The 18,193-nt window shown below is 39.3% G+C and overlaps 1 protein-coding gene across 1 annotated transcript in view; it reads right to left on the bottom strand.

Moving 5' to 3' along the window:
* TMEFF1 (transmembrane protein with EGF like and two follistatin like domains 1) overlaps positions 1 to 18,193 on the bottom strand; it is a 112,757-nt gene that overhangs the window by 8,900 nt on the left and 85,664 nt on the right. Inside the window, exons 5-7 of the mRNA XM_053944629.1 lie at positions 15,908 to 16,004; positions 4,544 to 4,692; positions 3,550 to 3,615 (exon numbers count right to left, since the gene is read on the bottom strand). Coding sequence (XP_053800604.1) covers positions 3,550 to 3,615; positions 4,544 to 4,692; positions 15,908 to 16,004 — 312 coding nt within the window. The remainder of the gene's footprint in view (positions 1 to 3,549; positions 3,616 to 4,543; positions 4,693 to 15,907; positions 16,005 to 18,193) is intronic.

Here is an 18,193-nt window from a genome sequence, read left to right as displayed (position 1 = left end):
TAATACTGACAGTATGTCCACCACTGCACTGATGGAATAGACTATGTGGTGACGTGTAAGAGGAGAAAAGTGGGGATGCCTCATACCAAAACTATCAACTCCCTCCTTTTCCAATAATTTAATTACTGTCATATTTGGTCCCAATCAAACCTTATAATGAGCTACAGACAATTATATTAGTATGTTCAGAGAGCTGCACCATATCTGGTTTTAATACATGTACTGATACACAATGTGAGGCCCAGTGGAAAACTGAAAGGTGCATCCCCTGAAAAGTGGCCAGACACAGATGAGAGGCAAAACTTACATTGAGCAAGGAGATGTTAAATGCAGGAGGTGATTCCTAGTGTAAAATAGGCAATTTTGTCCCTTTTGACAGGAATCTGTTTTTAATCAGAGACACCTGCTAGACTGGTTCAGAGCTTCAAAGTGAAAGATGTAACTGGTGTAGGAGCCTTGAAAGAGTGACTGGATATAGGAGTTCAAAAACTTCACCAGAAGGAAAAGTCATGCATAAAAACTGAAACCCTGATGCTCATCTTGGTACAACAAAACCACCAAGCCAGCTGAATCTGGGAAGAGAGACCTTTCTGATGGAACTTTAGGCAGCCACTTACGCTTCAGGAGCAGACTGTCACAGTTCTAGAGACTAAAAGATATTAGCCATTCAGAGAACAGAGTTTAACAAGATTAACTCACAGGAACTGAAAGCAAAAGCAAACAGGTAGGAGTGTGGACTGTTCTCTTACCCTGGATGAAAAGAAACAATTCAAAGAAGTTCACTTCAGGCTCTCACTATCTAAAGAGACCTGAGTACTGTATTAAAAAATTTCAAAACAACCCTTTTTTTGTGAAGCATACTCTCTCCATCCACATCATTTGCTGAATGTGAGACTGCACAAGCCATACACATTAATAATAATAATTATATACAATGGTTTTTCCACTAACTAGATTTCAAGGGCAATTTACATGCAATGAATAAAAGGCTGTTACCTCTTTGGAATAGGAACTGAAAGTGGTGTTTCATTACATAACATAATAAGATGCATATTGCATTTGGTGCCTTTTATACCTTCATAATGTAAGTGAAAATTGACATTAAATCACTCCAACTGGTACATCATATGCAGTGAAAATAAGAGAATTTGTGAAAAGAGAAAAATATATGAAGTTTTTTGACACTTAATGACTTTTCAAGAACACAAGGAATGTTGAAAGCCATGTTGGGATGGCTTTATTCAGGGAAGCCATGGTAGTGCAAAGAAGTATAATGACTGAAAAAACTGAAGACCAGAGCTAACAGAGAACAAAACCTGCATTAAGACCAGAACTGAGGAGAAAGAACAGTAAGTTATGCTCATTTGTGATTCCTTCCTGTGCAAAATATAAATACCCACTTGCAGACTGGATTGTCTTTTCACATAAGTTTTCTTCCTCCCTGGGACCTGAATTAGAGATGTCACCACAAGACTGAAGAGGGTATTCCAACCTTCAGACTACTACTCACTCCTGCTCTTTCATGTGGCTACTAATGACAATGTAGCCACAAAAAGCCTGAGGTTCAATCAAATGAGGTTTCAGAAGCCCTGGGGACAATGCTAAAAAAAATTTGGGAACACAGGTAGTGTTTCCCTTCAATCCTCCCAATAATGAGGGGGAGCTTGAAACAAATGGGTGAGCAGAGGATGTTAATACCTTGCTCTGGGACTGGTGTTTCCACCAAAACTTTGGGGTTTTAAATTATGGAAGAGACAAGGTATTCTGGGGCCTGATGGAACCAGCCTGTCCTGAAGGGTAAAATTACTTTTTGGGCATAAGCTGGGAGGATGGAGAGGACTTTAATCTAGAACTGATGAGGGAAGGAGATTCCAACACCATTGCAGTGTAAGTCACATGGCATCACCTGAGGGTAGCAAGTGCTAGAACACTTCCACTGCTTCTGGAAGCATGGAGAGCTCAGGAGCACATTTGAAATGCTTGAACACCAACACACACATTATGAGAAACAAACAGGATGAACTAGAAGCATTGGTCATCTCCCAGAGCTACAATATCACTGGTATTTGCATGAATTGGTAAAATGAGTCCCACAAGTAGAGTGTTGAGATGGAGGGCTCCAGGCTGTTCAGGAGCGACAGGCAGGGCAGACAAGTTGGAGGTATCGTGTTGTATGTAAGGGAGAGGTGATCGTACAGCACTTACAGTTAGTGCTGATGTGGTTGAGAGCCTCTGGGTGAAGGCTAGAGGGATGGAAAACAAGGAAATGTGGTAGTGGATGTCTACTACTGAGTGCCCAGCCAGGATGTGAGCACTGATGACTTATTCTATAAGCAATTAGGAGAAATTTCTGGATTGCTAGCCCTTGTCTTTATGGGAGATTTTTAACTTCCCACACATCACATGGGAATAAAATATTGCTGTGATGAACAGGACTTGACATTTTCAGGAGATAACAACTTCTTGTCAGAGGTACTCAGTGAGCCAAGCCCTCCTAGGCTTGCTATTTGTGAATATGGGGCTCATGGAGGGTGTAATTTTAGGTGCCTGTCTTGGCCATAGAGATCATGAAATGGTTGAGTTTAATGGCTGAGCTTTCAGTGCAACGAGAAAAAAGGACACCGGCATTGCTACCCTGGATTTCAGTAGGAAAAAACCTTTAAGCTATTCATGGAGCCCTTTAGCAGAGTACCCTGGCAATCTGCTTTGGAGGGGTCCATGAGTACTGGTCAAGGTTTAAGAAGTGCCTTTAGAAGCACAGGAGCAGACATTTCCGCTGCGTTGTAAGTCAAGCAAGTGGGGTAGAAGACCAGCTTGACTGAACAGGGAGTGGAGCTCAAAAGGAAAGATAATTTGTATTGCAGCTGGAAGCGAGATCAGGCTTCACAGGAAGAGTACAGAGCTGTAGTTTGTAGACACAAAAGGCCAAACTCATTTCAAACTGATTCTGGCCAAAATAACAAGAACAGCTTTTTCAACTGTGTTACTAGCAACAGGAGGTCTAAAGAAAGCATTGGAGTGATACTTGATGTGTATGATCATCTGACTAGCAGGGATGAAGAAAAAGTTGAGGCATTAAAGGTTATTAAAAGGGTTCATGTAGGTGAAATATTTTCAACCAATGTGATTCAGCATATTAGTTTACTGAAAATATTTTAAAACAACCTAACAAATACAGAATCATCCATTTTTCCTAGAAGTTAACAGAAAAGATAGGACCATGGCAGGGAGGCTTGTGCTATGTTATTTCATCAGGAATGTCACAGCTTGGTGTCCTCCAGTAAAGTCATTTTCACAGCACTTGGAGGGAGTCCAATCCTGTGGCCAGTGCACAGGATACTGAGCAGCTGGGCATCTTAGAGAAATAGAGCAGGCAAATCTTACAAATCATGTACACCTTCCTGCTCGCCTTGCTGTAAGAAAGAAACTGTTCACAGGTCTGTCTCAGCTGCAAGAATCAGAGCTGTTAGGCAGACTAGAAGGGACTTACATGCTCTATTTTCTCATCTTGTGAAGCTGTAACCAAGAAGCACAAAGTCTGCACCGTACCTTTCACTTCTGGCCGATACTGCATGCCATCGTCTTTCTTTCCAACTGCATTTGTGTCATCTGTTTCTAGGTGATAAATACATGCATGGTTACTTATTAGGAAAGGATATTTTCCAGACCAGTACGTGTGCATCACTGATAAGCCAGAATGATATTCAAAGAACTATTTTAAATTGCAGTCAAGCTGGACACACTCCCACATTGTTCCTCCTACACAACCAGGTTGGTATCACACCTAGCTGGTAGCCCCGGTGTCCAGACCAATGTGGACCTCAAGCTTTAGGTTTTGAACAAAAAACTTTTCTGTGGTATTTCTAGGTTATTTTGGTGACAGTCTGTTTTGGTGTTGGAACTGCTCAAGTTAGAGATCTAGATGTAACTGGCGAAAAGTTGGTAGAAATCTGTTATTCCCATGAGAAAGTCCTAAATGCAAGCCCCCAAAACTGAAGGATTATGGGCAGGATTAGCTACAAGGCAGTAGGCAGAGGGCTTCAGTGGACCATTCCAACACTGGAAAAGGAAATGATAGAATCACTTTGGTTGGAAATAAGCATATTTCAAATGCTTATTTCCAAATAAGCATCTGAAATGCAAATAAGGAGAAAAACCCTTAAGAATAAAGGATCAATGTTTGTGTAATCAGGGCCCGACCTGACTCACACTGGAAGCACATTTTACAGCCCGCAGCAACAAGAGGGAAGACTTCCCACATACCCGTATTCCTTCTGTTCTCCTACCACCCCCTCATGTAAGAACTGTTGGATTTTTGCTTATATTTTCCCAAGAGCTTTTCCTGTCTTTCCAGGTAACAGCAGCCAAAGAAAGGCAATATAAACACAGCACTATGTGTGTAGTATGGGGAACACAAAATTACAGGTGATGAGTTCACTGATAACGGCATCAGTGACTTCTGACCAAAAATGCAAAAGGGAAAGTCTACCAAGCCCAGTTATGTCAGAATTTCATTTCTCCAAAAAGCCAAAATTAATCCTACCTGAGCAGTGCCCAAGGTGCCTGATGTCAATCTGCTCTTGCCTCAGACATGATGCCTCTCTGACAAAGCATGGATTATTATAGGAACTTCCATCAGAAGCACATACAGGATTAAAACTGTATCCACTGCAGTCTATGTTACATACACACCTGTTAATTGAAGCATACAGCAAAACAAAATTGACATCCAGCAAACAAAAATTAAGTCATGTTAAGTCCTAAGTAAACACTAGCTTGTGCACCAATGCCGCGGGGGGAGAGCGTGCTGCATGAGGATGCTGAAGGAGTCATTGACATCTCAGGCTTCTGAGCAGAATGTACAAAATTGTGAATACATGCTTCAGTGTACCTTTCAATAATGTATTAATCTTTCTTGTAGTTTTACTCTGGTGTCAATCTCATAGAATACACCTGAAAAGTGATAACACGCTAGTAGGAAGATTTACTACATTGATACACAATTTTGTAGTATTTATTCTCTAGTGTGAAGAAAATCAGAAGAATATTCTAACTTTTTCAGCATCAGGGTCCTTGAGGGGGAAAACAAAAAGGACTCCCTTTTCTGTTAGGCAATAGAAAGAGTTCTATTTCAAAGGCTGTATAGACTAATATGCTTGGTTAATATTGGTTAATATCTTGCTGTGTCATTTCAAGAAGACTTTCATTCATACCTTTGAAAGTTAACAACAGGTCTATTATGTTGCATTTAAAACAGGATTATGCAATCTGAATTATTTCATATTGCATCCCATTAGCATTTTGGTTGTTTAGGAAGAATCATTTTCCACACAATTTGTAACTAGGGATTGTAAAATGAAAGCAGGAAAAATGAAGACCTAGCGTGTAGCTAGTTCCTAACCACACAGAGGTAGGACAGCCAAAGACTCAGACAGGACTACGACCTGTTTATGTTTAGATACTTTTGTAGCCCCAGCAAGGAGTACAAAAATTTTACATACGTGAATAGCACAGGAAAACTTTGCAACTTTCCATGTCTTACACCCCCTGATTATTTAATCAATATTCTGCTTTCTAACTGAACTTCTATTTTTGAAAGAAAGTTTCTGTGTATGTTTCACATTGCTCTGCAAGTTCATCTCCATTTTTGGGTTGGGAAAAATAAGGAGTGTGGCTGCAGAATGAGGGGGAAGAGAAGGTGGGCACATGTCCAGCTCTCAGTCAAGCTCCTCCTGATGTCATGAGTGTGAGAAAGCCACTCTGCAACTTCTGAGAAGGTGGGAGTGGGCACAAGACCCTCTCCTTGGCAGAAAGCTCGACAAGGGGCACATGGTCTGACTGCCAGGAGTAACCACTAGCTTCATCTTGATGTGACTTTTGTAAGTCACAGGAGGGGGGAAACTGTCCAAGCAACCAACTTACTAGGTTATGTTCTTTCCCACTGTTGCAGATAAAATTAAACTATTAAATAGATGAATGTGTGCCTCAAGCTGGTAACAAATCTGCAGCAGAACCAAATTCCATGCTTCAGAAACACTGAAGACAGCCAGCATACTTTTTGCTCTTCCTCTTTTTCCATATGACCCTTTTGTTGCTTAATTTAAATATTCTAATTTTGCAGGTAATTTTCCATGCCTGTGAACTTCAGATTGTTGCTAGACAGAACATCTCTAGTGCAAACAGGGTTTTACTGACAGTGAAAAACTACTGACAGTGAAAAACTGCCCCAGTAATGAGTCTCTACACATCTTCCAAGTACTAATGAAGCCTCTAAATATCAATATGATGAACATATGATAATCTTTCTTACTAGAAATGGCAGCGGTTGTAAACCTTAGAACCAGGATGGAAATACTATTTTGTTTACCTACTCCCACATGATGTTAAGACTAATCAGGGGTTTATTAGGGGTTTACTACATACAAATAAAAGGCTCATGGCTCAGCAGTCATGCATATTTATTGACACAAACTAGCAGAGAGCTGTACCTCATTTGTATGACACTGGCTGTGTGCAGACAGATAGCTTTGCTCTCCCTTAAATCTGCCTGTAGTCACCATCTGATGTCTGTAGCACCATGATTATGGTTGGGTTTTGTCATTCTTGGTGACAAATAAGGTGAGTTTTGAAAATATGTTTTTTTTCTTCATGGTGACTAGAGTTGAAACTGCTTGAAAATTGCTTATGTTTCCATGCTTTGCTGTATTTAGATTTAACATCTAATATTAAATGCTTACTTTCTCAGAATTGTCAGATGCTTTCTTTAGGGGTGCTTATGAATTCCTGACCCTGATGTTCTGGTCAACAGTCTCAGTCTTATCTCTAACCATCTCATCAATGTACAGAAGTTTCACATGTTGACCCCCTTCACATGTATCTGATTATCTGCCTACTGCCATTAGCTACTTCTTTGCCTACAACCATGATGCCAAGTGGTACTTCCAGCCTTCCCCTGGCCAGTTAGTCACTGGTCACTTGGCAGAGCTCTCTTGGCAGAGACATGTAAAAGCAGGTGGTTTAAGTACACTGTGGCATAATGAACAGCTGAACTGGACTGATGCACTTTAAAAAAAATTGAAACTCTTATTCCAACATAAACCTTTGAAGCCTTTCATGGGGCTGAAAGAGGATGAGTTAAGGAGAGGACATAGCTTGAGTGCAATGGTCTGAAGGGAAAAGGGCCTCCACAGATGCAGTGGGGTGGCAGAGAGGGAGCCACGAGCACATGTTAGAAACCAGCACTCATCAGAGAGTCTGTATAGGATGTAGTGAATTTGTCCTTGCTCATAGACAGTTTCCACTAGATCAAAAATACCGTGGGACTGCGGGAAGTGCCAAATCGTGAGATGAGAACTGTCAGGAGTGCTGCTCCTGACAGAAAACATGAAAAGAATGTTGTTTTTAACTGCTTAGTGTTTGTGAAGGAAGGTAAAACCATGGGAGAGCAAGTTGCTGCTCTGATGTTTCACATCAAACACTTTGAAACTGGGGCCTGAATCCCTGTGAGGGGATGGGACCACCACAGACTGAAACAGAAGAGCAGCTCAGGAAAGTATTGGAGGATCTGCCAACAGACCCACTATGAAATACTGAAAATATGTTATATCCTGACATCAGAAAGCTACAGAGGGCAGATAATAACTTGGTACTGAGATGACAGGAAATCCAACTGTTTGGTGGAAGCCAGCTTCCCCACCACTAGCCAGTTTGGGAGCCAAAGCCAAGAAATCAAAGCTCAACACTACCAAGCAGAGCTCACAGATCTGAACCATATCATAGACCATACAAGAAGAACACAAAGTATGTGAGAAGACATAGCAGACAGTGAAAAAGAGCATCTTAAAGGGTAAAAATCTTATCAGAGGCCTTTGCAAGCAGGAGAACCTGTAAGAGGCACCAAGAACTGTTTTCCTTCACAGCTAAGACTGAAACTGAACACAAAATTGCAGTCCCATATTGCAATCTGTTCCCTGAAGTCTCTCTTGTGCTGTGGACAGAGCACAGAGAAAGCATAAGGACAATGCAGAGAACTGCTCACAGAGGCAGGGCAGGAAAAGCTTGACATCATGAAGGGAGAGCAGGGACACATGGGAGAAGCACAAGAGGGGCACCCAGGAAGCGAGTGAACCTTATATGTAAAATTCAGAAGAAAAGAATTAGTCACTTAAGGTAAAGTCACTTAACAGAATTGTGTATTAATGACATCTTGAATGTGCTTCTTGCTTCATACAAGAAGTGAATGAGTGCTTCCAATTTTTGCTGGAAAAGATTGTTGTAAAAGACACACTGGAGTAAAAGGAGTGAGAGCCCTACAAACATTTTCTTCACTATAACTTTCCTATTGGTTTTAACCAAAAAGGATTTAAACAGTTAATGCTCCAAATTGATGTCTTGCTGGAGGAGGTTCCTGCCTAAGGTCCTCAACAGATAATTTCTTTTACTTATTCCAGGAAAGTCAACAGGATATATTCAGATGTTTTCCTGATGTACTAAGGTATACAGAAAAAGTAACTGAATTTTGTCACCTGTCATCAGAGAGCTGATGCATTATCATTCATTAACACCATTAGTTAAACAGAAAAGCATTTGAATTTCAAGAAAGTACAAAGTGATATAATTAAACCAAGCAGATTTTTTGGGTGGTTTTAATAAGCAAGAAATGAGGATGTACAACTCATTTTTTAGGGGCTACTAGGCGTAACAAAGTAAACGTGCTTAGTAAAATGAAGTGACAAGCTCAGGCTGTAAGAGCACTTGCTGCTATTAGTAAATTAATTAGATCCCCAGAGATCAGAACACATTTCAAGGCTATCTTTGTTTTCAGGCTTCAAGGTGTATGTGGTCTGTTGGAAGTTCTGTGTGCTTAAAAACCCTGGTAGGTTCAAAGAAAAGAGAGGGGGAAAAAAAGGAAAGGAAAAGCATGACTGACTTGTGGAGCGGGCTTGGCTGCTGGGAGAGACTGGCATTTCCAACCAGAGGATCAGGCTGCTGCATTTATGCCCACCTGGGTCTTGCTCACAAATGTATTTTTCTGGCCTGGCCTCGCAGGGAGTGCTGCTTGCTATTCCTTCCCAGTAGCTGACAACAGTGAGCATTCTCAGGTACTCACCAATTCATTGGCACATCTGCTTACAAATGTAAAATGGAAACACTAGAGTAAAACAAAGTGTGTGAAATGCACACAGATGGATAAGGGTAAGCTTGATGGAATAAATTTATGTGAATTGAAATAGCAGGGGTGTTGCAATTGCAGTTAAGAATATAACCATGCCAAATGAAGGATTACCTTTCATTTGATGCTTCTTCCCTTGTGTGCAGTTCTTCCCTGATGAAACCTGAACTAAGAAAATCTGGATTTCAAAGTGATTTTTCTACCTATTTGACTAGAGTTGAATCTTCATCAGGTTTTTGGTGTGTTTTAAAAAATCCCTTTATAGCACAAGAGAAGTAAAATTCAATTCTACAAAGCTTCTTTGTGCCTGGCTTTAGCACTCTGTCTTTACTTCTGCCCAGCAATACAGAACACCCTTTGAATATCATAAGCTTCAGCTATTTTCCAGACATCCCTTTTCCTACATTCCCCTTTTTCATGGCATGGCTCTCTCTGACCACGGAAGAAATTTAGTCTTTACTGCAGTGAGCTTCTCACAGCATACATAGTGAAATGATGTTTGCTCTCTCAAAAGCAGCCTAACCCTCCCTCCACCCTCAAATAATAGGAACCTTCAAAGACTTGGCACACACTGCTGCAAAGATCACTAAAAATATACATTAAAAAACCAGACATGGATTATTACCCATCTAGTATCTATTCAATTTCTTAATAGCCAATACAGTGAAAAGACCATTATGCTATTCCTATCATATCAGAATATCTTGCATCAATCTTTTCATAATTCATAATCCTACAACACAGTCTTTAATCCCTTGTTTAGGTTGATTTTCTCTATTGTCTGAATGATTTGTTTTGCACACAAATACTTAGGATTTTTTTTCTTCTGTTGGATCGGAAAGCTGTGAGTTGTGTTTACACAGGATTTAGCTACCCTTCCTTATGAATACTTACATACATCATATCCTAAAAAGTTAATTAAAAAAAAAAGATAAATGAGTGAAAAAGTGGTTAAAAGAGGTAAGTATAAACTTGCATGCCAGACTTCCAACAGGCCAAATCTTTCCCTAGAGGACAAATTATATAGACAAGGCAGAGACTAGGACTTTAAAATATCCACATTGGCATTTCTAACTGTTAATACTAAGACTTCTGAAATTCTGGTTTGGCCTTTGTGAAAACAGACACTATGCAAATTATAGGCCAGCTGAATTTATATATTGCTGAGGTACCTTTGCTTTGCAAAGTAAATCTCATAAAATGTTAATCTCAAAAGGTCTACTTGGGGATCAGCTGTCAATCTTTCTTGAAAATCTACATTATAAGTCAAAACATATCTTTGACAGCATAGTACACTTATTAAAAAAAAAAGACTGAATGTGCCAGAATCCAATTTCCATATTTCTTCTATTAAAAAAAAAAAAAAAAAAAAAAAAGGCAAAACTGGGAACATGATAAATTTGAATTTTTACAGTGAGGATATTTTTAAGTTAATGACTTCCTTATCAAAGACAAAAAAAAAAAAAAAAAAGATAACAACTCAAGTGGGGCCTTCACAAGATGGAGAAACCTCCAGAAGTCTGAAGATGACAGAAAATCTGTCACACAGCCACAGGACAGATTGTAGGTGGACCAGCAGGGAAGCAGCTCTGCAGAAAAGGACCTGAGAGTCCAGAGGGAGCAGCAGGCTGGGGGGCTGCATCACGGGAGGGTCACCAGCAGAGCAAGGGAAGTGGCTCTTGACCTACATTCAGCACTCATGACATCCCATGTGAAACACTCTGTCCTGGTTTGGGAGTCCCCAGTAACAGCAAAAGCTATGAGAAATTGGAGAGGCTGCAGCGGCGAGACGCTGTGATGGGGGCACTGCACCTCTTCAGCCTGGAGAACAGAAGGGTAAGGAGGTGACTGCTGTCACCAACAACCCAAGAGGGGTTGTTGAGAAGATGAGAGTGGGGTTCTTCTTAGAGGTACATGAAGAGGAGTGAAAGACGACAGGTGCAAGTCGCAAGGAAAGAAATTGTGATTGAACACGAGGAAATTATTCCAAAGTGAGAAAAGTTCAGCCCTTGAACAGATACACCCAGCCTTGAAATCTTTCTTCATGGAGATGGTCAGAGCTCCCCTGGAGAAGTCCTTGAGCTTACATGAATGACTTATCCCTGGTTGCAGTGCAGGGCAGGAGCCCAGACCCTCTAGAGATCCTATCTTTTGATTCTGTACTGATATAAGGATCTGGTTATCTCATGAACAGTCAGTAGAACTGAAAAATCCAGTGTGTGCTAAGAAAAAGTCAGGATAAAACCATGTATGCTTGTGATTGACTTACAGAATTTGCCCCATCATCTCTAGATAGCCCCAAGCTTTGTGCTGCCACTTCTGTGTCCACTTCTTAACACGACTGCATTTCTAATTCAAAATTCCAACAGAAAACACACAACCACATTCATACTACCTATGTTTGTGGGCTTCTTGCCACTTTCTCACACAGGAGTATAAGTCTACCAACCTCTTGTGCACACATTTTGCATCACTATGCATAATATGTTGTCTTTTCAACAAAGGGGAGGAAGCTTTTGGCCAGAGAGACATTCGACAGAGGAGAAAGACAGACACTGACTGAATGCTGTCAGGAAGCAGATTTTCCCATGATACATACAACCTGTTTCAGTTTTGTCACTAAATGGGAAGTCCCACCCAGCCCATGTGAATCCTGTTCTTTGCATCCTGTTACCTCGGAGCTATAGAAAATTACTGTTCAGGCAAATGACATGTTGTGTGTTTATGCAATTTCAGACTAGTGCATCCACAAGTGATTGTCTATGCCCTTGAAAAGATTGACCGCAAACTAGCAACTCTTTAAAATATTTACAAGTTGTATGAAAAAAAAAGAGAAAAAATACGGAGAAATATATTTCTGTGATGCTTCCTCAACCTGATTACTTTCAGAATTTAGATAAAGAATTAATGTACTGATTTGCATATAGCTGAATACAAATTTTCCAAGTGTTCTGTTTATGACAACCCTCTCCTCAGACTTTATTTCTGTGTCTCAACCACTCAACCTAGAATCAACATTGAAATTTTTCATAGAGGCAGTGGAAATTATAAAGTTTATATTTTTGCATTCAGTTTACTATGCATTGTTACCACTTTTGGTTCAGACAGATAATGTTTCTGTGAAGTCAAAAAAATGAAGATACAAATAGAAAACCCCGTGCAAAGCCTGATTTCTTCAAACTACGTGTGATCTAGTGAAATAAAAGCATATGTACCATTTTTGATCAAGAGATAGCCATAATGGTTTAACACCAAGCATGAAAACTAAGAATCTGTAACTTTTTCAAAGGGGAAAATACAATTTAAGAGCAACAAAAAATTAATATCACTAATTTGTAATATGGCACATATCTCAGCTCTACAACTGATCTTCTTTAAATTTGCTATTAAAATGCACCAAGATTTGGTAATTACACAGATTCACAGATTAATTTAGGCTTAAGAGATGTGTAGAGATCATCTAGTCCCAGCCCCTGCTTGAAGTTGGTCCCAAGGTTGTGTCTGATCAAGTTCAGACCATCTCCACCGCCATACACGGTGTTGGAGTGTCCAACCACCCTCAGGGTAGAAGCATTTTCCATTATGACAACACAAAATTTACCATGCTTTGACCTGTGTCTATTGCCACTCACGATATCACTGTGCACCTCTGAGAAGAAAGGATCTGCTTAGATAACTCCAAGGACCTGCAAGTTCAACCTTAAAAAAATCAGGAAGTAACAAATGGTCTTCTGCTTCTCTGTTGTAAGGATCCCCCTACAGTTTTCACTGAAAGTATCAGGTGCCACCATTTTTTGCATAGGATCCCACAGTTTTCCAGACCCAAAAGACAAACCACATTCTGCAGGGAATAAAATTGTCTTTAGCAGGATTTTTCCATTACTGAGAGAAAATTTGCCTATTCTGTTCCCTAGGCTATTGAGGCTGGCCTCTTGGCAGGTCCTGGGATTCCTCATTAATCCCAGCTCATTTCCCTCAAACCACTCAACATGCGGTGGCATGTGTGTCACCCTTCCCACCAATTCACTAAATATTTTACCCATAAATTAATTTCCTTATTGATGAATGAGGAGTACAGATGCTCTTTCGCTACTCAAGAGTAGTCAGAGCAGAAGGAGCTGGTGTTTGTAAAGTCTCAGATTGCACAGCTTGGAAAATAGGCTGAAAAAATTCATAACTGTGCCTTTACTGTTTGTATCATAAATATGGCTTGAGATTATCTACTTAAAATTAGGGGACAGTTCAGCTAACTCATACAGTTACCATAAGGGAGCAAAATTTTCTTTAAATGCCTTCTGCTATCACCTGGATCACTCTATTAATTGTCTTAATATCACAAGGTGCAAGCAAGGGCTGTCCAGGCCTAATAAACCTACATGAATGGAACTAAATGTACTTTTTCTTTGTGGTTCAGTAGACATTACCACACTATTCAGAAAAGTTCCAGTGGACATTCTTGTGTCTTAAAAAGGAAAATCAAACCAGAATATTTTTATGAAATTAGGGAGTTTTGTGATTTGCTAGAATTAGGCGTGATAGTCTTTGTAATCTAGTGCAAATTTGAATGAAATGATAATTCTGACTAGCATTGTTTATATATTATGAGAGATATTTGTGTTGCCAGTTACTTTGTATGTCATGATATAATTTTATGATGTCAAAATCCACACTGAAACACAGCAGTAAAGAGAATAAAAATTAGATGTTAAAAGCAGTTATAAGGGGTGCTCTACTAAAGTTTCCCAAAAGAAGATTTCAATCCCATCTTGTTTCTGCCAGGTAAATAACTGTTTTATTTTATGAAAAAGTATGCCAATTCCTATATTCTACTTTAACGACTTTGTGACTTGCTATGTGACTTGTCAAAACCAACCTTGTGAAGGCAATCTGTGTTAACAGACCCTGATTTGCCTATGGCTAAAGAGTGAATATCACTGAAGCCTGTTTTAATAGTTAAAGGCACTGGGAAAAAAATTAAATTATATTAAATTCCTGTATAGAATTGAAAAATATTATCCAATAAATTGCAAATAACCTACATGGGAATACTTTCTAAATTTTGAGTGTTTTCTACATAAAAGATTTTGTTTTCACTTATTTTTTTTAACGAGGACTAATTAAAGAAATCTTAGAGGCAAAAGAGCACACTCTGCCTGTTGTCAAGAAGCAGGAACTGGTTTCATTTTATATGAGTAGGATGTAGATAATAAATCTGCTCCCCCCAGCTTTATCCTAATTTTCAGCTGGTGACACTACAGACACTACAGATACTCTACAGCTGCAGGAATTCCAGCTCTACTAGTGCAGAAAGACTAAGCAAGCTTTTACTGAAGTTGAATGCTTCAGGATTTATCTTCCCAAGCCGAAAGCACATCTCAGTACCTATAGCTAACATATATATATATATATATATATATAATCTATACCATCTTTCCAGTCATAAATTAAGCAGACCAAGGCAATATTCCAAAATATTATTAGTATTACAAAACTCAGCTCTAGTTCATTTGTCTCTCTCCTGGAAAGAGCAAGCTGGCTTCAGTACTATGGCATTTGATGAAATGTGAAGTATCACGCTAGAATTCATGAGCACTATTACCATTTTGCTTTCCCTTGTATTGTACAATTTAATCTTGAATGTATATCTTGAATGTTAGTGCTAAGCTGCTTTAGTGCCTGAGATGTCTTCATGCTGGTATCCTGTAATAAAACCTTGTGCAATTAAGACATATTTCAACATTAAATGGATTCCAGCTGGAAGACAAGAAAAGGGAGAGTGATGTTTTCTCTGATTAGTGATGTTCAGGCACTGTTATTCTGAGATGCTGTTCCCTCTGTGGATACAAAAATGTACCATTTGCAAGTCTCTCAAACACCTTTGTGCACTGTGTCTGCAGCCACAACCCCAGTACCTGCCACCAGCCCAGATCCCAGTAAACCCTATTCCATACTGGTGGCCACTGCCAGGACAAAGGCTGTTGCAAAACAAAACCCAATCAGCAGACAGGACTTCTTTTAATTCCCTAAAAACCCCTTAAAACCTCATGGAGGTGTCTGAAGAAGCCCTTTCCTTCATGATATATCTGCCTTTTCTGAGAGCTGTGCAGAGACTGGACAGCTGGGGTGTAATATAACCAAGTACCTCGGGCGAGGAAATACGGTGCATCTGACTCTGCATTATGAATTGTCTTTAAAAGCTTCTTGTTTCTTGATAATTTGGTTTGAAATTTGACAATAATTGTTGATATTTTTCATTAATTTCCCCCTGTGTGCATCTAAGAAATCAAATGCCACAGTGAGTTTGGAAGATCTGACTAGCTCAAGTCTCCAGTTCACCTTTAGGTCCTAGGTTAGCACGGATGGAAATAACTGAATGTAAAACTTTATGAACAAGGAGAATATATATTAAAAAAAAAATCTCAGGGTTGAATAATCAGTATTTATTTTGCATTCCTGTTTGGGTTTTGAGTTGTTTTGTTGGCAGGATAAAACAAATCAAGGCTCTTTGTTTGAAAATATTAGCTAAAGATTTTCCAGTACAACTCTATGTTGTTTTCTCCCACTACTTTGCAACTGCAGATGGTTTGTTCTTTACAGACACATATCAAACACTTCATTACTGGATGGCACTAAAGATTCAGTTAGTGAGAACAAACATAGTCAAGCAGATAATCATGTACCTTTAACATTTTTCCCCTTTTGTTCAGTGATATTGTTAGGGAAAACATTACATACCCGACATTCTCTGCATCTTCATCACACTCAGCCCTGTATTTGCAAACTCCACATTTTGAGTGTTTTCTCTGAACTTCTGTCCCAGATCCTTCATACTCTGAAAAAAAACCAATAACAGAAAGCATGACTTTCAAACTAAGCTCTGCTTTTGCTTACCTAAATCCATTTGCTTTCAGGAATACTGTCAACATAAAGCTGTCATATACTGAAGCTATTAACCTTAATAGTGCTCTCTTTTTGAAAGTCAATTGGAGGTTGGTAGAACTGTACCAGTGATAGAAAAGCATCCCTGAAAACACTAATGCTTCATTGATTAGCTCTTCCTTTATTCTTATTTCAGTCATTTTTATTTATTCCCGCTTCACCAGGCACATAACTGGCATTGACATGTATCCCAGTCACATTTACTCTTAATTGCCACTGATAATGTATAAACCCTGTCCCTTCAGATGTCCTTGAATATTAGGTACTGGGGATTTAAATACTATTTTCTGTGGCAGGCTTTAATTACAGATATCCTTATGCAAGGTTACTGCTTGATTTTTTCCCCTTTTTGATTCCTATGAGATTAGACTGTGTTCATATGTCACATATGCTGTGGTGTATTTGCCAGACTACTTTGTTTAGTTCCATAGGAATAAAAGAAAAAAGTCATCCTAACAAGAATCTGGTAGAAATGCAATGTATCCTAAAAAGCAAAATCACTATCTCAAATATTCTGATCCTAAAAATATCTACAATAATTTTACTGTTGACATGGAGATCAAAAGTCTTCACCATGTAAAAGAGAAATAAATTATACTCTTGCTGTTTCACTACCATTAGTCACTCCTATTTTTGATTTTTAACAAAGTGATTGATAAAGGAGAGCAAGGGACTTGAAAGGAAGGAAAAGAACCACAGAAATCTGCAGAGGGAGTCGAGATCCCCTGAAAGTATCACAGTATCATGGTGGTGCACAGCTGACTGCACCAGGCTGCCGGATGGACGGAGATCAAAGTGATCCCATTCCTTTCCTCATAGCAGCTTTGTGTGCTGTGGCAACAGTAAATCAAACACCACCAATGAAACAACTGAATTTACATTCTTTAAATACAAACAGGAAAAAGAAATCCACAACAGCTCTTCCTAATTTCCCTGGATCTTGGCTACAGGGAATCTCTCCCTCTTACCTGTGGGGCTGTGTTTCCATGAAGAATAGTTCAGGTGAGACCTGCAAGCTAGCTGCCTTCTGTCTAAAGCATGCTGTGCATTTTCCAGAGATTAATACCTATCAAACAAAATTCTTGCTGTAGAAATTCTATCACCACTCTTATCAAGTTGCAGTAGAGGTCATCTGCTTTTATCTTTACAAATGCGCATCTAATTTGATTTCTCCTTCTTTCCAGGTGCCACATTCCTATGCCTACATTTGGCATTTTAAAGTGTCCTTTAGTGTCAGATTTCACTTTTCCATGCTAATAAATGATCCCCTAGGGTTTGAATAAGTGAAACAAATGGCACTGGTTTCATTCATGGTATTTCCACTTCATTTTCTGTTCTTATGACCCTTTGTCAGCAAGTTGACACCTTCTGGAGGTATGGGTACAAGAGCTGGACATATTGTTCCAGAAAAGTTCTCATCAAAGCCAAATACCATTCGTGACATTCTTCACTTTAAACATCCAACAGTCATATTACTTTTTGACCATTTTTCTGCGCTGACAATCATATTTACTTTATTATCCACTTTATTCCCCTGTGAATACTTTTCAGGGTCAACAGTCTGTAGGAGAGATGTTTTCCTGACATCAAGGAAAAATTACCTAGGTCCTGGACTTGCTACAGATAACTGTCCTCAGACATTAAAATCCTGCCTGCTTATGTATCCTTGTTAGCTCAGTGACCTGTTCTCTGTCATCCACACCAAATCAGTGCTGACTGATTTGCTCCCAGGTCACCAGTGGAAGGGGTCATGAGGCCAAGAACAGTCTCTAGAAACACACTCATTTTCTACCAGCTCCTTTACATTTAATGATCTATTGATTTGCAGTATTTTTTCACGTTTGATGTGCACTGCGTGGATGCTGTGCTCTCTACTTACTTAGACTTGTTTGAGATTAAAGATCACATGTGACTGAGAAAGGTTATGGTTCTGTGGTGGTCCTCTTAAATAAAATGTTCTGTTGTACAAATGCCTTTCTTGGAAAAATCAGTTTTAAAAAATGGTAATTTTATTAGAAAGGTTTTCCATGATCTCATAGTGACTGGCATTAGACTTTTTCCCTTGCTTAATTTTGTACTCAG

Source organism: Vidua chalybeata, chromosome 1, assembly GCF_026979565.1.
Source record: "Vidua chalybeata isolate OUT-0048 chromosome 1, bVidCha1 merged haplotype, whole genome shotgun sequence".
NCBI classification, from domain to species: domain Eukaryota; kingdom Metazoa; phylum Chordata; class Aves; order Passeriformes; family Viduidae; genus Vidua; species Vidua chalybeata.
Note: the sequence above shows the minus strand (reverse complement) of the source record. Positions and strands in the feature narration are given on the sequence as shown.